We start from the raw sequence: 27,712 nt of genomic DNA on the forward strand, positions 1-27,712 counted from the left end.
TTGTTTAGAAAAAAAAAATTAATTTATTGTAAAGTTCCTGAAACAGTAAACACCTTATCAGAAGTACAATGAACTGGCAATATTTCTTTAAAATATTGAACTCTCTTCCAGGGACAACACCTGAAATATTCAAGAGAGATCTTAAGCCATGGAGTAACTTGGTGCAAGGCCCACCTCCCTCCCCATTCCCTGTGAGCACCATCAGTGGAGAATGGGCAGTTAGTTAAAGTTTATTTGCATTTGTGACTTAACAGCTCCCAAGATTCACTTGGTAGATCATAAGCTGGGACAAGCTTTTATTCAGGGACCCACAAATGAAAAGTGTGACAAATGAGACAAATCACAATAAAAATTCAGCTTTGGACAAAATGAAAAATATTATTTTGTAGACCTTTTATTTTAGTGACTATAAAATCTATAGCCTCTTACCTAAAGAGGTGAACATAGCAACAAGAGAAGACAAGGCTGTGCTTTCAGTTAGGTGTTTGCTATTTATTCCAACAACTGCAAGTGAGGCCTAAGCCTGGACCTACCCCTCTTATTGATACAGTTCACGGGTCTTGCAACAGAACCATAGACATAACAACCCTCTAGGAACACTGCCCTTCCATTCCTTCAGCATCCTGCATCTGAGCAAACAGCCATGCTCCCAGCGCTACAAAGGCAGCCAGCAGGTGCCCAGTCTGGAGAGCAGAGAATGGGAGAGCATTGCCCACGAGGTCCAAGGAGCTGATTCTTTCTCCACACCAGCCCCTTCCCCACTAACACAAGCAGCTTTTTTTAGATGACTTGCATATGTACACATAGTCCTCTGTGTTCACAGAACTGTGGAAAACCAGCTCTTCCACATAAAATAACGATTTGTTCCCACTCTTCCTGATGTGTTGCTTCATTAGTAACTGAGCCTCTCAAGAACATGGACCGCAATAGCCCCTTTCTACAGCGTAGGGTAAGAACACCTCATTTTCAGCTTTACCCACACTCACAGTAGAACAGAAACAGCTTCAAGTGTGTGGGATGGCTGATAGTCCTGCAGTTAAATGTTATGGAAAATTTTCCCTGATATAGGGTGAATCTAAGATGCCTTTTTTATAACTTATACTATTAAACTTTCGCAACTTTATACAAATTCTTAATGACATTAAAAAACACAGTATAAAACCACCTTAAGGCACAAAAAGTAAACAGAAATGCAGCCCACTGGAAATCTCAAAGCAGCCAATTCAAGAGAAGCTGGCCTTGTAGTAAGTACATAGTTCATGTATACATGTTAAGCTTCATTGTCATACATTAAAAACAGTATATCTAGGACAAACTGTATACTGCTCAGTACCTACTCTTTTCCATTAGTACCAGTCTCCATCTGAGACATGATCTGTGGTTACAAAGAGGAATTGCAACAGGTACACTCCCTCAAATGATTTGCTGTGAGCAACCACGAATTATTAAACATTTATGTATGCAGATATGGCAACATTGTTTTGTAAGGGTGGGCTGGGAGCATGCTTCAACCTCACTGCTTTGCTCAACTTTGTAAAGTAAGGAAGTATGGATGTACCAAAAAAAAAGTCAAAATGGCAGTGATGGAAGCTGGGAGAAACTGTAATCTTGCACAGAAGAATTTCATGAGTCAATGCCCCCTCACCCAAGCAAATTGTCTTGGGGAAATGACTGGACGGTAAAAGAAAGATGCTCGTGAAAGGTACGGTCCTGTCTAACAACCCTGAAACCGATCAGCATTGTAGGTAGGGTCAGCTACCATCTGCCTCCACAAACACCCAGACAACACAGATACTCTGTTGGTTCTAAGATTCATGTCTAACTCTGGCTGACAGCCAGCCTGAGCTATCAAGCAACTGACTGATTTCTCCAGAGAATGAAAGGCACCTCTGCATTACAATATAAAACACATCCAAACTCAATTCTCAGTACTACTGGGTGTTTTCTTATATGAAGGTCTTCAAGGAGTGAGAAGCTGCCCTACCTACATGAATACTCAATATGTAATTCCTTAGGGGAAGAAGCCTGATAGAACAGTTCAATTTTTCTGATGTGGCTTGAAATGAAGGAAGTCTGACCTCTGGCAATACAGCCTTATGGAAAACTACCCGCTCAGTGTCACACTGCTTTTGGTTCAGCTTTCTTCTGTACTAGAGCTTTTTCCCCCACCATTCCAGCCCAGCTGATCAGATCACCCCAGTACTGCTGGTCTTGTTAAGAAGCCATTTAACTTTTGTGTGAAGGAGGAACTTGTAACCTTAGCACAGAGCACTGAACTCCTGCTCACTAAACAGAGTAAGAACATTTGATACATTTGAAATTAGGAAAGTCCGTAGCAACATGGAAAAAAGGGAAAAACTAGCTTAAGAGTTTCTATTCATTGTTTTATAGCAAGAAAACTTTTGTCAGTTTATTATAAAGGAACAGCATAAGGAAACCAAATAAATAGTTGAATAGTTAACAGTATGCAATATAATAGTACTAAACTTCAAATTACATAAAAATTAAACTTTGGAACAGCATCAATATGAAAGATTTCTTAGAAAACTAGGACTCAGTCCAAGATCCTCAGATCTGTACATTGCAAAAACTACTCAGTTTTGATGCCCAGTTGGTCCCAGCTTCGTCCTCTGAGGGACCGCGTCCATTGAGAACTATGACCCATCCATACTGCTCCCTAATCCCACTCTGCCCCACCATACAACATGCTGTTTTTCCAAGTGTCTAAAGGGGAGTGATCAGGAAGCAGGAGGCATAAGCTGTGCTTTGTTATTCCAGAGGAATTGGTATGTTCTTCCTCATGAGAAAGCTATATTGAACAAGGTAATGCAATTTAGCCTAAGGATATTTCTTTCTTCCTTAAAGCAGCAGTTAGAGAAACAGAAAGAAGGCAGAAATGACCTCATGCTCCCAGTAAAACCACAGCCAAGTACTGGCGGAGGTGGAATCAAGGGCTAATTAGTTGGACATACTGTCTAATCTAACATGGTGAAGTCAGTGGAGGGAACTTCAATAACTTCAGAGGACTGTAATAAATTCAGACTCTGTAATTCTTTTCCCCTCTCAACACTGTGCAGTCACACTGAGCTGGGTCCTATTGGCACATCTCACCCAGCACAGGAGGGGAAGGGAGCGATCTCAGCTGCCTCATGAGTGACTGACTTAAGCAAATACATCACCTTCAGGAGCAGGATTTTACTGTGCTCCCAAATAAAGATGTATCTCCAATATAGATTTCTTTATCTGTGGGACACATGCGTCTCTTCCTAGAGAAGAGCAGCCCAGAGTTTGGGCATACATCATATGAGTCTGTGTCTTTGTTTATATCTTCCTGATGGAAACTAAGAAACATAGGGATTTCAAAATCATACTGTGTCTATGTTGAACCAGTCGATCAAATTCTCCTCTCGTACAAGTTTTAGATCAGCAGATAGTTCCACTAAAGTCAGGAGTGCCAAAAGGCATCTGAGGAAAACCCAGTATTATACATTTGCATTAAATGCCAAAACATGTCCTAAAATACTCCTCTTGACATCTGTCACTGAAACACTTCCAATGTCAATGTCTCCAGAACACTGGAACAATTAACAAAAACATTGTTATCAAGCAACAACAACAAAAAACACCCCCAGAAATAAAAATTACAAACAAAAATAAACTTATAATCTTTGTTAAACTCCTTCCAGCCACTTGAAATCTTGTTTATCTGTTCCATGAAAATAAGAACTTGGCACATTTTCCTTGTATGCCATTTATCAACACTTTCTTTTATCTAGAACATTTATTGCATATCAGAAATTCACTTGGCTAGGATATTTTTGTTTAGTAGAAAACATTGCCTCCCAGATACAGCTATGAAGCTCCACACAGTTCAGTAAATGAATTCTCCTGGTATTTCCTGCAGTAATGGTTCCTCAAATTTAAATCGTTTGGAAATGGCTTTCTGCTCAGTTACTTTTTCTTTTTCTGACTGCCTACATTGTCCCAGTGTATACGAAGCCACCACAATTAGTTCTTCTGTCACTACTGATTCTTCCTCTTCAGTTTTCTCAGCATCTACTGATTTTTCAGAGGCAGAATCTGCATCTTTCTGGATGGCATCACTGGTCTCCCCTCCTGCACTCTTATTCCAGGCCCTGCAAGCAGGATTATCACTTTGTGCTAACCATGGATGTTGAAGACATTCTTCTGCAGTTGCTCGATCCCTGCAGAGAAAAGAAAGCATTAAAATAAATGTCCAAATGAATGCAAAATTCAGTGCCTTGCAGAAGAGATCCCTACAGATTACTCCAAGGATATGACTGTATTAAAGACAGACTGATAGAAAGGGCGGGGGGAAGCACATTAACAGCAATCTTTTACCAAAAGAGACCAACAGCAGACCAAGAAGATGAACTGCTAGCATTTAAAATAAAGGAGTTCACGGAACCCTAAATATGAGTTTATGCTCCCATGTTGCCAATCAACTTTCAAAGTTTATATAGATTTTCTTTTTATATATAGGAAAATTAATCCAACCCTTACATTCTTAAAGTATTCCCATAGACAAGCAGTAGGCAATTTCAGTAGCTGACATGCCCCACAAAGAAGTGGTGAAGTTTCACAGAAAACACCTCTTCTATTTAGAGACCTGGAATTTCCAATTTGCTGCCCACTGACAAAAGTGTACAAATGAACCAGAAAAAAGCAAGGTACTCTTATCAACCAAAATTAAGGACTCAAAACACAGTTCATTTAAAAGACTTCAGCAAAGTACCTGCAAGAAGAACCAATATACTGTACCACACACTACAATTCACATATAGTTTTCTGAAATTAATTTGAGTTTTAATTACTAACACTTGTACACATTCATAACATACAAGCTTGGATGGAAATGGAGGAATTATCTTTTCATATACATAAAAAGTAATAGCATAGTGAAATCAAAGTTTCATTACAGTTTAAAAATGAAAACACTAGCACTTGCTACATTTGAAATTAATTCAGTATGACATATTAGCATATACAATTGTGTATTTTACTTACTCGGGTTTCTTAACCAGCAGAGTTTTGATGAAATCCACAGCAGACTCTGATACAAGGTCAAAGTCCTCTCCAGAGTAACTTATGTTCATTTGAGATATATTTAAGAATGTTTCTTGTTTGTCATCTCCCAAGAAAGGCGATATCCCTGTTAGCATAACATATGCCAGTACTCCTATGCTCCTAAATTTAAAGCGAAAAAACAGAAAAGTATTTTGTTTTAGTTTGCCTTTTTTTTAAAAAAAAACCAAACAACCCTTTTCAGTGAAGTTATGATGACCATTAATTTGTTCAACTTACCACATGTCAGTTGCTGTACTGATTGGGTCATAACTCAGAATTTCAGGAGCTATTGAGGGGGGAAAAAAAGTGGGCTTTGTCATATGCAGACATTACATTTATAGTTCTATAATGCAATAATGGGCATGTGGTAAAATTTAAGGTAAGCCATTTGAAGCATGACAGTCTTTTGAAACTAAGATATTTCTGTTCAAGTTAAGTGAATTCTACCATCCACTCTTTTTAAGTATAAAAAAATGTTTTCCTTTTATTGCCATCTTCAGAAGCCAGGCCAGTCTCCTTCCCAATTAAGGAATCTGTATACACATTTCCTAAAGAAAAAACAGAAATATCCAATATTCCATATTCCAGCACTGTAACCTAACCCATAACCATGAAGATATATCACATAACTTAAAGATATTTTCAGGTATACTTTCAAGGCCTGGAATGGTTTGGGCTTTTAAAAAAAAATAAAACGGATACAAAGCTCCACAGGCTAGAATATTGTATTCAGAGACTGAATATGTGAATTTAAACTTTTAATCCAATTAATACTTGTTATCATTGCTGGTAAGAATCATCTAAAGCATTTACTCATCTTCAACACAAGCACACAATCATTGTTCATTAGACAGGCAAGACTTGCCAGTTCTACCTTTTGGAGCAGTACCACGTCCAAGGGATAACTTGATCTTGCAACACTGTAACTACACAGCCAGTCTGGCATTTTCAAATTGAGGTAATTTCTCTTTTCACTCCCCAGAAGCCTGGACCATACATCACTCCTACAGTAACAACTTACCTACGTATTCTGGAGTTCCCATAATTTCTCTTAGTTCCTCACTGCTCTTCATTATTCTAGAAAGGCCAAAATCTACTATCTTAATATCTCCCAGAGGGGACTTACTGGTTAGCAGAATATTTTGGGGCTGAAAAACAAAAGAAGACTTTCAGGATCACCCAAATCTAATGCCTATGACATCATATTGCATAATTATTTTAGATCACGAGTAGCATAATGTCTTCCATAACAAGTACAATACTCAGGATCATTTATGTATTTTCCCCAAGGTGATCTTAAAGAGACACGTAAGCTAAAAGGAGTGGTAGGATTTTCTTTTTAGAACTGAGGATCAAATCTTTATTAGCTTACAACACATACAAAACACATGCCAATAGCTGTCTTTTAACAATAAGTACCTCCACATTTGTACCTTTAGTCCTTCGTATCACCTTTTTAACTACCTTTCCTTCCCTCCTCACTTTCTTCCAATAAATGGTGTAAAATACATCTCATTGAAGGGTGTCCAAAAATACCCAATCATTTTAAAAACCCTGAACATACAAAACTATTTTGACTGCACCTTTTTAAAGAAGATCTGTTGCAACCAGCCTCAATCCTGTTCAAAGTACAAAACAACTGTATTACAGAACACTAACTGAAGAACAGTTTAAAAAAAATATAGCAGCCTGAAAAACAGGTTTTTAAGAGCATTACCTTTGGATAAACTTGTTTGTGCTGACGTCACTAGATCTTGGCTGTTTTCCTTCAAAGCACCTTTGTGGTCATTAAGAAGTTCTTTACTATTTTAAATGCTAGCTCAATTAAAAAAATAATCTGAAAACTAACTTTAGACAACAGGTCTTAGATTTTTGCAACTGAAGCATATCCTTGCCTCAAAAAAACCCATAAAAAACAAAAACAACTGTGACCTTCCCTGCCCCCAGGCCAGTGATCACACTGGGTTTTATCATTAACTTCTCCAAATAGTAACACTGACAATTGACACTGCATTCATGCCTCTTGTGAGCACAAGTTCCATGGACGTGAAGAAACCTTTATTGGGGACCTGGATTGTCTTGCATCAGGGTGGTTAAAAAGGGAGTAAGAACAGCAACAATTACTGCCTGATAATCCAACTGGAGTAACATCAACATTTATATTTCTTCCCTAATCACAGAGCTGTTCTCTCCGCCATACCGTACGTCAGTCATGAAGGCACATAAACAATCTTGCTTTTGAACACAGAAATGAACCTGTGCAAGAACGTTTTAAAAAACTTGGGCCAGTTCTCCTCACTGCAAGACCTGAATAAAGTCAAGTTCTTCTACTCCTGCAAAGTTATACAGTGGTATTTCAAACTAACTCCATGATTTCGTCAATTTATTTTCTGTTTGTAAACCTACATATTAAGAACAGCTCTTTGTTTTTTCTTTACAAACTAGGATCTAGTGGCCATATAAAGACTTTTGGAGCTGCATATCACCATATACTTTATAGTTTGTATTTGTTATTCTCTATTTGTATTAGAAAAGCAAACATCCAAAAAAGCTGATCATACCTCCCTCATTACCCTCTTTAATGTTCTTCCCGCTGAGAAATTGTGTTCTGAGTAGGCAGATTAAAAGCATGAGAAAAGTATTTGTTCTCTACATTTACATGAGGCAAAATTTTTAATAGAAAAGTTTTGTGAAATCCTTCAGCCTTGTATTTTAATATTTTAGTAGATAAAATAGTTGCCAGAAGTAGTTTTCATTTTTTTAAATAAACTTATGTGAAACACACCTATGCAGAAAAAACCCTGTCTACAGTATGAATTGAGTCATAACTCTAAATCATAATGAGATACCAGTCATTTTCTTATTTTAAGGAATCATTATGGGTTTCATGTGAAGTGACAGTCTAAACACCAGCATAAAACCTTAATGAGGCCATAGCTATGAACTTACCATAGTTTTTAGCTAGACACCATTACTCTAAAACTTTCAGAAAAGGAAGATAATTTTCCCATATCTGTAATGGTGTTTCCCTCTTGTTTTCGCTGCTAGAATACATCTAGGTTTGCCTAATGCTGATCAGCCCACAAAAGCAAGAGAGAAGCAGGCTGGAGGCTCTCTTGGTTGACATTCTAAAAAGGGCCTTTTGCTCTCACCCTCAGGCACTTAATGAAATAGCTGATGAAAATCATCAAATGTCAACACTTAAAAACCTCCCCATCTACTGCAGTAAGGCTTAAAAGGTTCTAACTCAGGTCCTCTAATTTCTAATACCTTTAGCTGGTTTCAAGAAGATACATAAGGACTAAGGACACGTAATAAATGTCAGGTTTTTAAACTAATCAATGCCTCACCCTACCTAACTTCAGTAATGTTGCAAGATATCTAATTTTATAATACTCTAAAAAATCACATCCCTAGAAAAAAAGACATGAATTATCCAAGAAAAAATGAGCAGAAACAGGAAAAACAGACTAGCTGAGATATCCAACTTAATTGTGTCTAAAGACACTAAACTAGGCTGATCAGTCTGACCTAAAAAAATTTAAAAGATCCCCATATCTTTAAGTAATTGAGAAGTAACAGAAGAGTTTGCTTGGGGGCTAGGTTTCTGGGGTTTTTTTGGTAAACGTGTACCAGAGGAAAAAATGCAACAGTCACTAAAGGACAAGACATAGTAGGCTTGCATCACAGTTTCTTTCCCAAAATAAGCAATGCAAGTCCCGTAAATTAAGGAATAATCAGAACGGGCTCTGTAGAACATGAATATTCTATACCTGCCTATTAACAAACGGCTTCGCTCTAATTGCTGTAAAGGTATGAACTCCAAATTAAAGTTTTTTTCTCTGAAAATTTACTATTTCCATTTTTTAACTCTTGTCTTAGTTTATTGGGTGTTCCTTTAGTCAAGGAATAACTACACATCTATTAATATTACACTTCTGTGTAATAAACATTTCACCTTAATCCACCTGGAAAATTCAGTTAAGAAAATTAGTCTTTGTTTTTATTCTAACAGGCCACTTTTGTAATTGCATTAGTTTGCTTTCTTAATATCGGTGCAAAATGACACCCAAAACAATCTGAAATAATGATTTTGCTAGTTGCCATCTCTGAGCACAATTGAGAAGAAGAAAGGGAAAAGTTGTCTGTTGGATAGCCAGAGTAACATCCAGTCTAGGAGAGTGCTGCTTGGAGCAGTCATTCTCCTGCACACAGGGCTCTTAACCTGTCTCTGCTGTTGACAAGAGGCAGCAAGTCCCTCCTCAGCCCCCACGCCTTAAATTCTCTTCCATTCCTAACTCCTTTAAGCTTTTACCAAACACCAATTCAAGATCAAGTCAAACAGCAAATGAGAACACAGAGAAAGGAGTCTTCCCTTACTTTGCAGCTTTTATGCGCCATTAAGAGGAGATGAAAGACTCCTGACTACAATCTATGCACACCCTGAAAATTAAATGGCATTAACACAATACTGTCAAGTGATACTTAATTTGGACTCAGTAGCATTATATTTGCTCTTTCTCCAAGTCAAAACTGGACTATATAATTGTATTTTTGCTATTAAAACCAAGCCATATTTCAATCATCTTTCAGTAAAACCATGCTTTTGGAAAGGAATTATCAGGTGGCTACCTTGCTTAAGCCACATCAAAATACCCTATTTCTTTCTGTAGTGTTCAGTCTCATAGGAAAAATTTTCTGTTCATAAAGAGGGCAAACAGAAGCTAAAGCAAGCCAGCTGTCAGTGTCATAGATCAGGTTCATTAGATTTATAGTATAAAACTACAACAACAAGCTAGCAATTACATACTGAAACCATTTGGGTTTAAATTCTTTTTGTGTGTAGAATTTGACTTTTTTGAAGGTATGGAAAATTGGATGTACCTTTCCAAAGGTATTTGTAAAGGACAAATGAAATTAAAATCTTTAAAGACACAAAGGTGAAACTAATAGTACAAGGAAAACATTTTACCAAGAATTAGTGAACTTTGCTATTGGCAAACACCTTGAATAACAGCAGTACACATACATGTCTTCCAAATGTCATCACAAAAGTAGTATTTACAAAAAATTTAGTATTTACTAAATTACACAGTGCTTTAAGCCATGAGGTAAAGCAGCATGAGACATACTATACAACAGATGATGGTTTGGGCTAACAAATATGCAGACAAAACCAGCACCCAACTTAACTTTTTGAGTTCCTTGTAAAATTGGCCTTTTTTTAAAGTCTTGCAAGGCATGTCAATCAATCAATCTCTGCAAGTCATGTTTTTTAATCCTACAGTGTCAATTATCTTTATTTGGCAAAACTCTGAAGAGTATTAGTATTCCCTAAACCTTATTTTGCAAAAGATTGATAGTTTTATTTATCATGAAAGTCATCACATTGCAATTAGGACTCCTATTAAGATCCACCTTTAAAAACACATTGCACACTGTACTAACGTATAAACATGTTAACCTCAATCACTATACAATTTGCTCTGCTAATGAACTTTCTTAAGGCAGCAAAGCAATGTTGGATCTTTCAGTGAGAACTGCTATGGTCCATTTTATAACAAAAGTTTTCTGATCATTTGGACAGTTTTTAAGTAAGCATTTCCTGAACTTTGAAGAAGATACCTGTTCAAATGTTGTAATCAACATCCCAGTCTGCTTTTGCCAGTAAGTACTGTAGTCATTTAAAACACATTTCTGATTACAGATAACCAGCTGATGGTGCTAAGGAATACCCCAGCTTTAGCTACAAACATGGATGAATATATCCTGCCCACAAGAGATGTTTTAATTTTAAACACTTTGCTTCAAGAAAATTCAACTGGTCAACCGTTGTAGAGACACTGAGTATCTTGCTTAAGCATACTAGAACTTCAGGGAAGTCTAACTGATAATTTTTAGTCTTTCTGAACACTTACTCTCACGTCACTTGCTAAAAATTTTCCATTAATTATTTTAGTACAATTATTAATATTCTGTATGTATGACTCAAAGTTTTAAAGGATTCCACATATATTTTGAATAAATGGTTGGAAAACCAGGCAGGTGACATATTTGTGTGCAAATATGACTCATCATCTGCTTTAGCTGATGAATGGTTGATGACGTGCTAAGTTATATATTAAGGAAGTACACCTTGATACTGGAATCTACTGGTAGCTTTGTAATACGGCCAAAATACAACCAAGTAAGGATCTCAGTAACAGAGAAAACATGCAGCAGCCTACAACATACTTAGTAAATATGACAATAGGACATGTAAAAAGGGGACCCCTGGTGGCCTAGTGGTTAGCATGCAGGACTCTCACTGCTGTGACCCAGGTTCGATTCCTCGGTCCCCCGGGCAGATGGAGCCCGTTAGCCCTGTGAGGCCATCCACCTATGAGAAGGTCACTCTAAACAAACCTACGTCCTGAGGACCTCACTGCCATTGTCCAAGCTTGCTTGGCCCCGGCAGATGAACCTTAGGATTAAAGGGTGGGCTCAGTTCAGCGCAGGCTGTGTCTCACCTAAAAAATCCATTGTGCAGGCTGGAAAGGTAAAAGACCTTTCCCAAAATCTTCGTTCACAAAGACTGACCATTAAAAAATTAAAAAAATGTAAAAAGAGTTTAAAAAAAATTAATGCATGTTGCTTTTTATACAGCCTTGCTTAGTAATAAACTAGTTGAACCTCATAATGAGATAAAGGTGCATCTTCCATATGAGTGTATGGATGGAAGCTAAAGAAAATTACCTCCAGCTTTAGACCAGTTGGAGAGGATAGTTTTCTGGATCCCTGTTACAACTCTCTTCTTGATGATGAGTGATATTCTGGATTTTGTATGATGGCAACTGTACTTTTCTCTTGATTTGGGTCAAAACTATGTTTCAGTATGAAAAACTATTTACTCTGGTAAATGATGATAATTTATATACCAATAGGGTGTTGGCCAATTGTTTGGCAGCAAATGGCAAACATTTAAATTATGTTTTATAGCTTTATCAGGAAAGAAGAAGGAAGTGCTATAAATGGATTTAACACATATTTAACACATTAATTTACCAGTCCCATATGAACATTTCATTCTTGAACATTATACTTGATGCTACCAGTGTCTCTGCCACCCTTCTGCTTCATTAAAACTCAAGTCAATACAAAAAAACAAACCTATTTTTCAGTGGCCATACAATACCCAGACATTTTTACTGCACTTTAAAAACGAGTCAGGTCTTACCTAAAGCACTCATTTGCAATTAAAGGTGCAAGGCAAATCCACTTTTGAATTCACTGGACTTCACTTAATCAGATGAAGTTTATATTTCACATAATTATAGAAACTTTCCAAAAGGCAAAGCCCAAGGTTAAATTTTATCATTCTATCCCAAAGGCTGAATTTTATCATGCAAGTTATAATTAGATAAAAATTGTGTTAATTATATATTAGCATTATTTTGACATATGACCAGCATGAAAGTCAGCAGCTCAGAAACTGAGAAAAATACAGCAATCATCTTACCTTCAAGTCAAGATGAACAACACTGTTTCTGTGCAAGAATGAAACTCCTTCTAATATCTGCCTCATAAGTCGTTTAACATCTTTTTCTTTGAAGGCTTCCTCTCTTTCAGCCACACACTGGTCAAAGATTTCGCCTCCAGCAGCACTATTGAACAATATGAATATTATTATATAGCACCCATTTTGCTCTACTTGCACTGTTTTATTTCATGCAAGCAAGAGCAGCAGGTGGTAGTGTCCAATAGCGATATTTTCAGTTATTCAACATTTGACAAGCTTTTACAGCCTCAGAAATGTTCTCTGCAGTATGGCAGCTATATAGGGAAGCAAAGATTTTAGTCATTTAAGTTAGAGAATATAAATACTCCAGAAATTTTGGGGACTGCTTTGGAAACACTACTGACTATTCTTCCAGATGAATGCCACATTTGTTTAAGAACAGCGTTTTTGTAAAAGATGTGCCTTTTGCCATTCCTATGAAACTACATGGGAATTGGCTAAGGTAAGCCTTTGTAAACATAAAGCAAAGCAGCCCCACCTCCCATCCTCCTCAAAACTCTTTGCATGTACTTAGAAGACTAAATGTAAAGTCTGTAAATGAATTGTTTATGAAGCCTCTGGTATACAGGGTTGGATTTAATCTCTAAACATCTTTCATCTAAAAATACTTCTGAAAATTTTAGCTCTCAGCTTGCTTTCTCTTTTGTTTATGTATGTTTTAATAAATAACAAAGTAACAAAAATATAAAAATAACTATATATGAATGAATGTTTTTAAAGTACTCAGAAGGCACACACAGTACCATCTCTGCATAGCAATGACTCAAGAGAACTGATAGTGTTTTACAACATAACCCTGTAGCATCAAAAATAAACTGAGCAGAGGCTCCATCTTAAAACAAAATGGGCATAAGAGCATTAGAATGGGGCCATTTTGCATGTGGATTGTTGAAATACTACTATGAAATCAACACATATACACTTCGTTCTGCATGAAAACCTATAATCAGCCCTTAGTGAAAGATGGTGAAACCCCCGAGGACAACATCTTCTCCAGTTACACCAAACTGTGACATGCCAAACGTGACTTTGCACAAGCATTAATTTTTATCGAGGCATCGCCATCTACTCTGCCTTTGCTTGCTATTTCCCAACAAGTTGTATTACCCAGGCAACACAGAAGACAGTGAGGCATATTCAATATGAATACAACAGCAAACGAGAGTTCTACAAAAATGGTGCATTTAGACTGTGCGCCCCCAGAAAAAGAACACTTAAATATACTCAAATTCTCATTTTGCCTATATTAACTTCATTGCTACAGTCCTAGAGCTCTGAAAAGTCTCATGGCTTTAAAAATGTTTTTTTGCTTTCCCAGATATTCTCACTGCTGTTAAATTTTCCCTTGCAGATTGTCTTAAAAAAAAACAACTAAAAGAAAGTTAAATCTTAACCTTTTCTAAAGAGTTTTATACTTCTGTTCTATATGCTAAATGGTACAGTAGCACAATTTCATTTATTAAACTAATATTTTCTTTCTTAAAAAGTCTATTAAATATTTTCTTCATTCTGTATCACAGATGATTGAGCTCAAGAATAAAATTACTTTTTCAAAGGAACATTAATACTTTAGTTTCTTTTGAAAAATTGCATATGCCTGACACTATTGCATCTTTCTTTGGTCCATTTTTATTTAATTCATGAAAGTAGTAATATTTCAGCTTTGAACAGGATTCAGATATTAATGACATTTTTAAAATGGACAAAGTGTATTTACAGGTTAGCATACTCTAATATTCTAAGCCAAATTCTTTGAAAAAGCAGCATAAACTGGATCTTCCAGACAGGGACAGAAAAACATCTACTGCAATCCATAAATTAAACTTTCTACTTCAAGAATGTCATAATATATTACTTGAAAGAGTGATTTAATTCCTTTTAGCAGTGATCTATAACGATATAGTGATAAGATCTACTACCAAAATTACTAACACAATGTGTTTTACAGCAACAACCTTGGGATTTTGCTGGTATAGCTCTGCCACTTCAAGTAAGGAAAAAATACTTCTGTATTAATTTATATAATATTTAATTCTGTGAAATAGGATTTATACTCAAAACCTATTGTTGTCAACCAGGGATCACACTTTACATTTAATAGACCCAGCTGAAAACCCAGTGGGAGTTGAGGGCACAGGGGGCCTTATAAAACCCTATTTGCTATATCTCTACTTGGTAGTCATCTGTTACCATTTGTTTATTACTGTAACTTAATTAACACTGAAGTAGGCACTAAGCTAAGATGTAAACTACCTAGAATTTTAATACTACACTTAAAGAACTCTGACTTTTAAGTGATAAAAGTCAAGGCAATAAAAGCTGAAACAATGTCTCATCACTGAAATTGAGACACAGTGCTACCATGAGAGAGTAGAAAACCCTTGATCCAGAAAAACGTTTTTTTGAAAAAAAGGTATTTAAGTAACTCCCAGTACTTTTGAAGATGCCTGGATTCATCAGCATTTTTAAGAGTGAGACACGCAAATACAGCCCTTACACATGCACATCTACTTCATAACTTATGACACATTGCTGTTCCCATCTACCATAGACACTTGGCTTTACAAAATAGTTGAATAGTGACTTCACATATAATGTTTCATTTTTTGATTTCAACTTTGCTATTCAGGATGCAGAGAGAACAACTTCTTCTGGACAATTCACTCCATCCAAAAATTACCACACTCTAACAAGCAACAAGCAACCGGCAACCGTTTACAAGAACACATGGAAATTTGATCCTGCAAGACTGTTTTGTGTATTGTTTCTGTGGAGTGAGGTTAATTGATTTCCTTAAGCAAAACAATCAGCTAGCTGTGAGCCAACTCAGTCACAGTGGTTGGAAGTACAATGTCAAAGTGAACTCCAAAAAGACTGTCCCGCACATCTATGTCAAGTTTTGCCAAGCTCTTTAACAATACTTTCAACTCAGTTATTTCATACTCCCCAGTTAGATTTTAGAAAAAAAAAAAATCTAACGACAGAAGGGATTAAAATACCTGCTAGGAAAGTATCATGGGCATGTCATTGCTATGATTTCTGTATGCAGACATGCAGACCAGGAGTTCTCTGGTGTTAATAACATTTATGCACTTTTTCTCTAAGAACACATCGTCCATTAAACTGTAGTTTTTCTATTTGTCATTATGAAATAACTTTGCAAATAACTGGGCATCCCCACCCACCTAGACAGAAAATGTTGCTAGGGGATAAAAGCAAAGAATTATCCTTAGGACAGCGAACTCTTTAGGAAAACAAGCCATCTTAATCTGAAAAAGCAAAATGGATAAGGACATATTTAATAGCACAACATTTTGAAATCCAGTGTTACTTAGAATGCATTATTTCTCTAGTACATGCTCCCCCACCTAGGTGTATGAAAAAAAAAGTGAGACTGAGAAGTCTTTCCAAACTTGAAAGGTATGGCAACCATAATTCTTTACCTATTTTAATTTATTTATGAAAGTACTGTTGTGCTATGAACTTCTCTAGTTCAAAGGGAAAACCAACTGCTCTTCATCAATGAAAAGCATGCTAACACTTTATTACTGCTTATCAGCATAAATGAGCTAAAAGTCATTGGAAAATCTGGAGCACTAATCTTTGTTACAATTATGTTGACTTTAGATTAAATGGAGACTACTTATCTTTCTTGAAATGTATCTTAACAATGCAGTGTACGAAATTCAGCACCAAACTTCCTTCAAGTGCACTTATGATACACTTACACAGTCATTCAACGTATCATTAGAAAAATATTGAACAAATCTATTTTGGTGCATCTGAAAAAAAATTAAACATTCCCCTTGCTATAATGGATCAGACATTAAGTTAGTGTTCTGAAGGACTCAGAAGTACAAATCATCGGAGTACAGGTATGTAGACAAGTTCCTAGAATATACTTGATTTCAATGCTAAGTGAGATCATATACAGTCTGCACAGGAAACAATGTACTTCCTGAATATTAAGCTCGGTCAAAAGTCTGTCTTGAAAGGGTTATCTCTGCAAGACAATAGAAACTCACCTACTTTTTGTACATGGAGCTTATAATACAAGAAGATCACACCAAAGTGGCTGTAACACTATAAGCAAAGGCTCATGTTCACTGCTGCTGACAGCCATACCCCCTTCCCTTGGCTAGGTACACCATTAGATAGTAAATGCATTTACTGATATTTTTCCATTGTAAAGCTACCACAACATACCAGTGTCCCCAAAGCCTGAGAAAACCGTAAATCCACATCTGATGAGAGGACACAAGGGAAGAGAAGTATCCAAATGCATTAAGTTGTAGATACTGTTCTTTTAAGTTCTTGGTTCCCAGACAAATGCTTTTTTTTCCCCCTAGCCTTTCTAATCAGGCAGCCCAAGAATTCAATGAAATGCAAACAAAAGGTTACTAATACCATTTGAGAAGTTTTCCTCTAAAACTTTTTGAAGAGCTCCAGTCTTCATTTGAGACTGCCATCTAGAACAACTTTGCTAATTACTCTAGACAAGATACAAACCTTGGAGCATCACATTTATTTCTGACTACAGTGTTTTTGCTTCAAGTTTTATCTGTTGAATCCCATATCAAATGAATAGTTTCCTGCAGCAGACTCCTACTCCAACCAGTCACACCTTCAGTAAGTAGGACAATAAATAATGTCCAAGACAATACAAGTAGTAACATTACCCAGGTCCAAATAACTACAGGTGAAAAAGACACTTCATCCAGCATATCTGATAAACACTGACTGTGCCTTCAAGATGATAGAGACAACTCTTTCCTTTTTTTTTAAAGCAAGCATAATGAAAGTCTACTATATTTACACAAGACCCTGGCAGGTAATGGCTCAGTTCAGAAGCTCTTCACAACACAGTACTTAATGGCTTAGATTTTTGAAGTTGCACTTACAGGTTTCTGTAGCATCTGACCCACTAATGACTCACTAATATCATCTATCTCTTCAACAGATGTGTAAAAATATGGGGATGGAACACTTACAAAAAACCCACCTGTTCTTAAGCATCAGATGCTCTATCGCTCTTTCTTTCAAAATAAATTGGAAAAAGCCAGGTAAGTTGTATACATGCATCAAGCCCCAAAATTATCAAACTTGCTTTTTTTCCTTTTATATTTGATGTGTCAAGTTTCCCAGACTGTATCTCTACCTTTTCAGTAAAATTCCTTAGGACAGAGACTGTTGTCAGGTGGATGCAGACAGCCACCAATTTGCTACGCCACAGCTGAAGTCAACGTTGTAATGCCTTATTGCTTCCCATCGCTCAACACTTAATATTTAACAGTCAGTGGCTAATTTTAAGTTAGTTTTTTATCAAAAATTGATACCACTTGAAAGACAACCCTCCATGTAACATTAATACTTCTCTTCCTGAAGGCAAAACACAAGGTGTTCCCCTCAGCCCTTATGGCAGATTCAACTTCAAGACAAGAAACTTCAAAAACCTTAGCAGATAAAGTTAGTGGTCAACGATTATTTGTTTTACTCCTTCACAAGATAAAGATCTGCCACACAGACCATCAAGTTTAACAGAAACTGAAATGCCCTAGAGAAGCTTGTAGTCTAGGTATGTTCTTTAATCCTCTGCATAAAGAATGTCAGAAATTCACTAACATTCATACCTGCTTTGTTGCAACATGCCTCTGAAACATGTTGACATTAAAGAAGCATCCAGACATATTTGCTGAAGTCAGGGAAAGACTGTTTTTGTAATTTATAACTCTTAACATACAGCTATTTATCTGAAACAAGGTATGACTGTTTGATGCATATAAACAAAGTAATTTTGCTAATTACTGAACAACCTAGTTAATATTTTGGATTAAAACAGTTTTGCAACTATAAGAGAATTGAGATCTAAAAGAAAACTAGCAATTCTGCATTGAAATTATCGCAAAACTCATTGCTCATTTGGATTCTACTGCTCATATTATATCACTATGGGATCCAGAAATTTAAACCGTATTCTAGTTTAAATTTCTGCTAGTGTTCAAAGCAGATATTTATGAGTCTCCAGTAACAGCAGTTAGAACTCCAGAAGCTCTGTCACAGCTCTGCCTTATAACAGATACTTGAATATTTCATATATTGTGAATTCCATGAGGGCACAATGAAGTTTAAAAAATGTATTCTAGAAGGAATTTTGCCTTAGCAGACACCATCTCATTCTAAAGAAGATGTGATTGGGAGAAAAGATTTCTCACAATTTCTTTTTGATATCAATTAAGAAAAGAGCTGTACAAACTAGATTTATCCTAGCAGACAGGTTAAATCACTTCTGAATTACTGAGCCTCACTGTTCTCCTACTTATTTAAAATCCATAGAGCTTGAACGGGAACTTAGCAACAAGCATTTGGCTGCATCTTGGAACTTAGCTGTCAAGTATCTAAGCCACTGGCATAAACAGTCACAACAGCTGCAGAAATACCCATCTGGACAAACTCAAGTGGAGAAAATCACACAGACGTGCAGAGTCACAAGTTAAAGGTCCTTTGAAAGAAACTATTCTAGGTTTCAACCCTCCTCCTCTTTTTCCTTCCCCCAAAAGATAAACGGGAGCTTTTCATTGTAGAGGGTTTTGATAGTTTCTTTTTAACAATGATGTTGCTTTCAATATCTTTTCCATAACTTATCACACATTCTTATCATAGAATATTCTGAGTTGGAGTTGATCCACAAGGATCATCAAGTCCAAATCTTAAGTGAATGACCTGTATGGGAATCAAACCTGCAACCCTGGTGTTTTTAGCACTGTGCTCTAATCAACTCAGCTAATCTCACTGGTAAAAAAACCCCAGAGATTTCACCCCATTTTTGTCACTGTCAATGAAATAAACTTCATTTCATGAACAGATCCTCATTGCTTCTTCCTCTTCCTCTTCTACAAGTAGGGAGTGAACACAGTTCATATTTCATTAAAGATTTTTAAAACTACATAAATTATAGTTCAGCTTTGAAAGATACTGCATAATTAGAGAAATTTATTATAATCTGAAGTAATTATGAGACTGGTAATAGTGATTTTCTTAGCAATTCTTTTCAAAGTTAAGCAAGGCTAACAGGCAAGCAATAAAAACTTCCATATTATTCACACTGATACACGGTATTTTTACATTGTTAGTTTTAAGCATATACTGCAGAAGGTTATTCAGGACTTATTACTAATACTTACTATTCCAGGACTAAAATCATCTCTGTTGCAGTTTCATAAACTTCATGCAAGTTAATGACCCAAAGGTTGCACTGTGCCAGCTCAAGGACTGCAATTTCGTGGATTATTTCCATCCGACAGTCTTGGCCCTTTCTTCTTTTTCTCATGAATTTTGCTGCAAACTCTTTTTCAGTATCTTTCTGGATACACTTCTTTACCACTGCAAATTTGCCCCTGAAATTAAATAAGGATTATTTATAATTAGTGACAGCTTCAGTACTGCCTTTATAAATTAACATCTCAGGAAACTTGAACCAAATCCCTATTAATGGGTACATTTAAAATTTATTCCAAATTTAGAGAGATGCCTTGCTGAGTGATGATTCCTGTGCTTAAAAGTTAGGAACACCACAGCCCACAATGTAATATAACCTCCATGAAAAATAAGGAACTTAAAAAAATCTATCGCTTCAAAGAATCTGAATTTCAAAGATACAGAACAAAAAAGCTGTGCTAGTTCCCAAGATTAAGTTATCCTCAAAACATTAATTAAAAAAGCTGGCAAAACCCAAATGTACAAATTTAGGCAAACTGAAGGCAATTTATGCTTTCCTGACTACCTCACAATAACCCAGTTATTGTTTTCTCAAGTATTCTGCCATATTCAAGGGAAGAGCAACCAGCACTCTCACCAAACCCTGCTCTATTTGCCATGCACTATCCAGACTCTACTCTGCATTTTCAAAGATGACACTTTGTATTTTCACCACGGTATGCCTCAAATGATAAGAACCAGAGTTTTTTGATTATTTAACAGTTCTCAAAATCCCTTAGCCTCACTGTGTAAGTAAGCAATATGGATGATTTAAATAAAATTAGGCAGCTCAACTAACGCCAAGCTTTCTAATAGAATTTTTGCAGCAATGCTAAGGTGAACAGGAAGGCACACTGAGCAGAGCTGAGCACAGTGCTCAGCCCACATTAATGAGCGTCATCTTCCACAGAACACACAACTGATGATACACCAAGCCAGCAGGGCAGCTAAAACCACACTGCAGCACTTACGTCAGGAGACTTCCCCCACAGCACTTTGGCTGAAGTGTCTGCTCTAAACTTTCCTGCAATAGTACAACACCACCTACTCCACTCAGTTCCATTCATACAGTGCTGATTTTTAGACTGAAAAGGTTTTTTAATTAATACCTGTCATCTAATGAATGATGAATTCTCATACTTTGAAGTGTAGTAATCTTACTTTAGTTCTTACCATACCGACATAATCTTCATCAAAACTATCTTTTTTTGTTTACATGTAAACATTTTCTTATAAAGCTGCAGGAATAGCTTGGAGATCTTTATTTTTGTTCTTAACTTATTGTAGGGTTGCAGAAACCAAAATAGTAGTCTTCATCTGTTTTGAAATACAATTACAATGGCTTTTGCCTCTCCCACCTCCAAACCGAAGTTCACAAAATTAACTAATTCAGCTCATGTCAAAGTTTTCAGTCTCACATCTCCTGACCTGCTGGCAGAAGACTGCTATCCATGAAATGTAACTGCTAAACCAAGTTGTGGTCAGTTTGCTTTTAATAGGCATTTGTTTCAAAATCACACAGTCTAAATGGATCAAGTTGAATACCCACAAAGTGGGTATTTGCTGGGCAACCTCAATAAAATAATTGTACTCGTAACTACTGATACAGCCACAGTTATTCATCTAGGAATAATATTTTGCGTAAGCACACATTATCTACTGTACAATGTGTTTTAAGACTAGATCACAGCCCAGCCCACCAGATGTCTGGTGTAGGCAGACAAACAGTAAGAATATGCTTTCAATGTCTTGAATAATTTTTTTTCGGAGAAAATTCTTAATTATTAATGTATACATGAAGACAATACTATAGAGCTTTGCAAATGCATGAAAATAATATTACAGGACTTTGTATCCTAAAATTCATGGACAGTACAAAGCTATGCATTCATCAAAAGTGTTAAAATACTTGCTGAAGTTCTTAGCACCAAAAGCATCACAAGAAAAAAAAAAACCAACTGCTGACTATGCTGATAATAAAAAACCCCCAACAGATAAATTGAGAAACTAACAGATAAGCTCTTTAACACCAGGTTATTCTAATATCTAAGCCTTTATTCCAAAATATCTACGCCCCTTTCTGGGTTCAGCCTTCTCTGATTTCCTCAAATAGTCTCTGAATGCACCACTTCCTTCTGGTTGAACATTTCCTTAGCACAGTCAAAAGTTTTTAATTCTAGCACCAGGGAAGGACCTAGAGAAAGCAGGTTAGAAAAGTTTAAAACCTCTATAATACAGCTTTCAAGCACTGTGCTGTTCTGAATTACATACAAAATCTATCTGGAAGCGAGTTAATTAGCCTAATGAGTACCGATGTTGCCAATTCATCGCACATCAGTCATTATGGAAATAAAACAGTGTTCATGGAGCAGCAAGAGACAGCAAGAGCCACCACCATTTGTGTGGCCACACATGTCCTGTTTAGCTGAGCTGGCCAGAAGCCTGATAGGTGACGTAATTAAAAGGACAGGTTACACGGGAGTTCAGTTGGCTGACGAATAATAATAATTCTTAGTTGTTTGAGACCAAGAATCCTGCCCAGATTCTTTATGGTTATGCCTATAATTAGAGCTATTTAACTACTACCTGTTAGAACTCATCTTTTCTGAATACAATCCCCAAAAAGATCAAACTTGACAAACCTGATGTTTATAACTAACTAGTAGAACTATTTACTGTGCAGCTCTCTAGATTCACATCTGAGAAAATTTCAGAGCTAAGATCCAAAGATAGCATCCACTGTATGGCTAAGCCAAAGATAAATTTTAAAGAATTTCTTTTTGATTGAGAAAGAATAGTAGATAGACAGCTATAAACAAGCTTTCTTACAAAGTACACATTGCACACACTTCATCTTTGCTTTTCTTAAAATCCTGCTTTTCAGAACTCCTTATTAAAAAATACATCAAACAGTGAAAAGAGTGTTAGATCCCATCATTGCTAGTTCAATGTATTGAGAAGAGCTAGCAGAGAGAACATTGCACGGAAGGAAAAACAATTTTGAGATAAAAAACTTAACGCACATTTCCCAAGTTGAAAACAGACTACCAGTCATCCCAACACAATTAAAAATGCTTTGGAGAGAGACAAGAATAGGAAATTAGAAGTAGTTCTCAGTCCTCACAAGAGTCTCATTCAAGAGTTATGATTTAAGATAAATCATATCTGATTACAAAGAAGCTCAATGTCACCTTTTCATATTGCCAACAGATTTTGCATTGTTTCATCAGGCACACATAGCTTAAAGGAAAAGTGTCAAATCACAAATAAAATGTCAAATCAGATAAGCAGGAACATTTATGTCACACCAATTAATTTTGGTTGTCCTAGGTTCAGAACAACAAAGAACTAACCTTACATTAATCATTATTAAGTGAGCTACAAAACCCTGTCACCATAACAAATGCAGAAATAACAGCAATTCCTGTGAAGATATTTACTATTTATAAAGTTCAGAAAACTTTTCTGAGATCCACAATACTATATGCAATTTATTTCATAACTCATATCAATTTTTTTTTTTCTGAAGTGTGAGCTTTTTCCCCTGACAATTTTGGATTTCCAAACAGGAAAGTGCAGGGATTCCATTTTTGATGTTCACAGTTTACTCACATAAATTTATTCGCAAAAGGTGAAACCAACTACTTGCAAGTCTCCACCTTCACTTCTTTTCCACTTTCACTTAGTTCCACAACTATTTCACCCCAGCCGTGCCTCTGCAGAAAGCAGCTGAGGACAGAAGTGTGATAGCAGACACATTCTCACTGATGCACAAAATTGTACAAGTGTCATGTCCTGGTAAGATACACCTTACTGAAAGCTACCTGAGAAATAAGAAAGTTTATGCCAGAGTTGTTTTTCTTTTGGGGAAAAAAAAAGGATTTAAGACATGCGTTACCTGCATGTGAAACTACAGCCAGGTAACTTAGTCAGGAACTAAGAATATTTCAGTCTTCTCAGATGATTACACTATTTCTTATTCTTAGGTTTGGGTGGAGAATGAATTTGTCTGCTTAAACAAAAAACTGGGAATGAGGAGAATCAACTGAATTGTACTGGACATATTTACATGTGTGCACTGCACACATTATTTCACTAGAAGATCATTTATTTTGGATCAATCATTTAAGGTGACTGTTCTACCTTCCAGAAGACAGGGAGATCAGCCATTTATGCCTTCCTCCGAGCCAGCTCTAGCATCAGGAGTATTATTTTCTGTACACAGAAAATGATGACTTCCAATACGTGCATAGCTTGTCTCACATGAAAAAAAAGTGCAATACTCCATCAACAAGCGGAAGAATTAATAGTCCAGTAATATTTTGTGCGTAATTAGGAGTTTTTTTGTTGAGGAAAATGAGCAAAGCAACTAAATATAATTATACTAGAGTCTTTAAGGAAGCTCTACGTAGTAGAAAATGTATTGTTCCCCATTTTACAGTAAAATTATAGCTTAAGCATGGATGGTAAGAGGAAGAGTTAAGCAATTGGTGTCTTGTCCTCTGCAAAGGCTACACTACTTCAAACTAACCTAACTCAAGCTAGCACTGTCTGAAAACATTTAAGTCTCAGTGAGTTGATGAGAAGAGGCACCTTGAAAACATTCATCACAGGTAAGTTTCATTTTAAACCTCATGCAACTGAAGATTTGTGTGAGAACATTCTGATTTTGAGGACAGTAAAATTACCAAGGCTGTGAAGACTGGACCAAAATTTCATATATTAAATAATTTCATTAAATAACTGTTATTTCCATGTCATCCCAAGCAACTTAAAATAATTTCCTTTGCAGAGTGGCCATTATAACCAAGTTTTTGATATTTTTCTCAAATTAATCTGGCTTTCCTAACAGCTGTATCTCAATAGACTTGCCAACAGCTTCTCAGCTACTGAATGAAGCAGCAGCATTTTGAAGCACATTAGCTCTATATTCTCAAAGCAGTTTTTTCTCCCATGAGCAGAACTAATGACACCTGACTTCCTTTGGGTTTGCACCCAAGTCCCTCTGGTGACATTGTGATCAGGTTCCTCCAGGCTCACGGGCAACTTTCAGCAATGCTTCCCCCAGGACCTTTGCTTCCTAAGATGCCACCAGGGGCCTAAGCTTTGCTTGCATTGCTAGAACTACACCACCTTAATATTTTAACATGTTCCCCCTTCTTCACACACAGGTTACAAGGGAGCAGAAAACAGAGTTCCAAGTGCCATGGAAAGTTCAACATATATGTGTTGACAGACAGAATTGAAGGCCCAAGAGCATACAGACCCGCTGAGCTCACACAACAGCCCTGATCTCAGCAAAGGTGATAAATCTACTTTGTTTTTTCTCCCCACTGTCAGTTTGAAACACAATTCATATGTTATTACTCTCAAACCTACCTGAAGTCTGGCTTTTAAATTATTTCCCTAATTCTGGGAAATGGGATGAGTATAAAAAACTTTTTTGTTAGCAAATTCAGCTACCAAATTAGAATTATGATAGATTATGTTGTGTGCACGAGGACTGTTTTTCATCCAGGATGAAAACTTGTCATGCCTGCGTGCTAATTTGTCCAAGTCCTTTGTAAAGATAAACTTTATCCATAAGTAGAGAATTACACACTTCATGAACATATAGAAGTGAAACAATTTGCTAACATATTATCAATAAAATGACAATTAAAAGTGGCAGAGAGACTTTCCATCTATGCTTTGTCACAGAGTTGGCAAAAAATGGTCTTTAATGGGAGTACTTGAGCCGAAGTATCCACTTTTTAAAAACTGTAGTAAAAAAAGCATTCAAAATTGTTGAATAAAAAAACAAGCACATACGTTCAAGTGTATAGATTTATATATTCTAAGAGACAAGATAGTGAAATCATTTGTGAAGTTGAGGAGAGAAGAAGATAGTCTGAACCAAAATATGTGTGACTTGCACAAAAACAAGACAAACACTTAGAACTGTCACTTAACTCATTTTAACATAACTACAGGTGCAAAATCACAACCTTCATGCAAAGGTCATCTTTAAACACAGTTCTGATCAAAAAATATTCCTCACAAAAAAAGCCATGCTCATATTTACTTGTTTAAACTGCAGACTAAGACTTGCTGCAGTACTTAATTCTTGTTCATAGTGTTAAAGCTAATAATCTCAGTTGTACTTTTGTGTGCCAGAAGGAACCTTCATCTATTTCATGTTCTGACCAAGCCAATGACTATCACCCGGGTCTAAGGGAAACTCTAATTCCATGGCAGAACTGCAAAACATTGTCTGAAAACTCATCTGAACTTCAAATAAATTAAAAAAAAATAAAAAAAAGCAGAAGTGAACCAGGACATCCTGTTCTATACTGCTCCTACACCTTCTTGGCTGTTTCTTAGAATTTAGGCTGATTTGTAGCCTGCTTCCCATGGGAACACTTTAGTTCACTATGCTTAAACAAGTATTATCCTATTAATACATCAGAGTTGCTAAGTGAGCATTAAGCTAACACCTAGGCAACCTAAAAAATTGTTAGAGATACTTACTGCAGCTACATTTGCTTTGAAACTCCTCTTTAGCTCCAAAGGGGTTGATTTTGCTGCTGTATAAACTGAGTTACACAGCTAGCATAACTTCAAAAAGAACATACATTGAGGAGGGTATCTCGTCATATATCCTGTAGTATTCCATCTAATCTTTTTTACCTGAATACTCTTTAGATGAAGTACATGCAATTCTAGGTACAGTGTTACTCTTTTTGTGAGAAGTGACAGAATTTCAAACAAAAATAGTGGTTCAGTGGTGCTGAAACTCCATATATGTAGCTCCCAAGATGCAAAAACCTTCCAATGACAATTTTTGCCTCAAACCTTCCTTTCTATCAGACAGGTGTTGAAATTATAAATGGATTAAACCTTGCGTGTGGAATCACTTCCAAAACCAAGATTTTCACTAGCTTTTTAACTCTTTGAAAAGTTCCACCATTAGGTTATTCTCAAGCATTTATTACCCCAAACGAGTCTGGAGTTGTTTTTCCGCATGTCACAGATTACAAAGCCCAAGGAAAAGGGGGGGGGGGAAAAAAAGGGCGGGTTTCCCTCTCCAATGGAAATCTACAGCGTTACCCACTACTCCACACCAGCTTCCAGGGAACACCACACCACCTTCCCAGCCAGATTCGCAAGGCTGAGGAGCCGAGGGTGACTTTTCCAGAGGGAGGAGGGACAGAGAGAGGGGGGCACTGCCGTCTCCCCGCACCCTTCCAGCCAAGCCAGTGCCATGGGCACGTCCATGGGCTGACCCACCGCAGGCAGAGCCACCGCTGGGTGGCCCTGGACGCAGCTCTGCCCGGCAGGGCAGAGACCCCGCAAGGGTGGGATCCCTCAGCCCCCTGGCCCCGCTCCTTCCTCTGCCATCGAGTTGGGCTCGGCCGGGGCGGCGGGGGAGGCACCGAGCTCACCTGCCGAGCTCCCGGCCGGGGCTGAGGCTGTACCGCTCCTGGAAGGGCTCCGTGCGGATGGCCGTGCGGATCTCGGTCAGGAACCCGCCCCGCCGCCCGGATCGCCCGGCAGCGGGCTGGGGCGGCGGCCAGTCACCGCGGGAGCGACTGGGTGGCGGCTTCTCGTCGGGGCTCATGGCGCGGGGCTTCTGCTTCGGCAGGGGGACTCCTTCTCCTTCTCCTCCTCCTTCCCCTCCCGGTCTACGTCCCGTTCCTGGCCCGGCTCCTTGCGGGCGCTGCCGCCGCGGGCTCGCGCAGGGCAGCGGGCAGCACGCGCCAGCCGGGGGGGGGCGGGGCGGAGCCGCGCGTGCCCCGCCCCGCGCGCGCCTCACCTTGGCGGGCGGGACGG

At 37.4% G+C, this 27,712-nt stretch overlaps 1 protein-coding gene across 1 annotated transcript; it reads right to left on the minus strand.

Annotated features, from left to right (window-relative positions):
• On the minus strand, positions 1 to 27,612 carry STK17A (serine/threonine kinase 17a). The gene is made up of 7 exons (XM_027675821.1): positions 27,325 to 27,612; positions 19,828 to 20,040; positions 12,587 to 12,731; positions 6,110 to 6,236; positions 5,326 to 5,374; positions 5,029 to 5,208; positions 1 to 4,205 (listed from the first exon to the last, which is right to left on the minus strand). The coding sequence occupies exons 1-7, from the start codon at positions 27,498 to 27,500 to the stop codon at positions 3,872 to 3,874; spliced, it is 1,224 nt and encodes a 407-aa protein (XP_027531622.1). The 5' UTR covers positions 27,501 to 27,612; the 3' UTR covers positions 1 to 3,871.
• Positions 27,613 to 27,712: the final 100 nt, after the last annotated feature.

This window comes from Neopelma chrysocephalum, unplaced genomic scaffold (assembly GCF_003984885.1).
Source record: "Neopelma chrysocephalum unplaced genomic scaffold, ASM398488v2 Primary Assembly neopelma1_26, whole genome shotgun sequence".
In the NCBI taxonomy this organism is placed as follows: Eukaryota; Metazoa; Chordata; class Aves; order Passeriformes; family Pipridae; genus Neopelma; species Neopelma chrysocephalum.

Excerpts from the sequence above, each read along its gene's own strand:
- STK17A (XM_027675821.1), bottom strand. The coding sequence starts at position 27,500 with ATGAGCCCCGACGAGAAGCCGCCACCCAGTCGCTCCCGCGGTGACTGG. Across the intron at positions 20,041-27,324 it reads CCCGGCCGGGAGCTCGGCAG|GGGCAAATTTGCAGTGGTAA; the intron begins GTGAGCTCGGTG and ends ATTTAATTTCAG. Across the intron at positions 5,375-6,109 it reads GGGAACTCCAGAATACGTAG|CTCCTGAAATTCTGAGTTAT; the intron begins GTAAGTTGTTAC and ends CCCCCTCAATAG.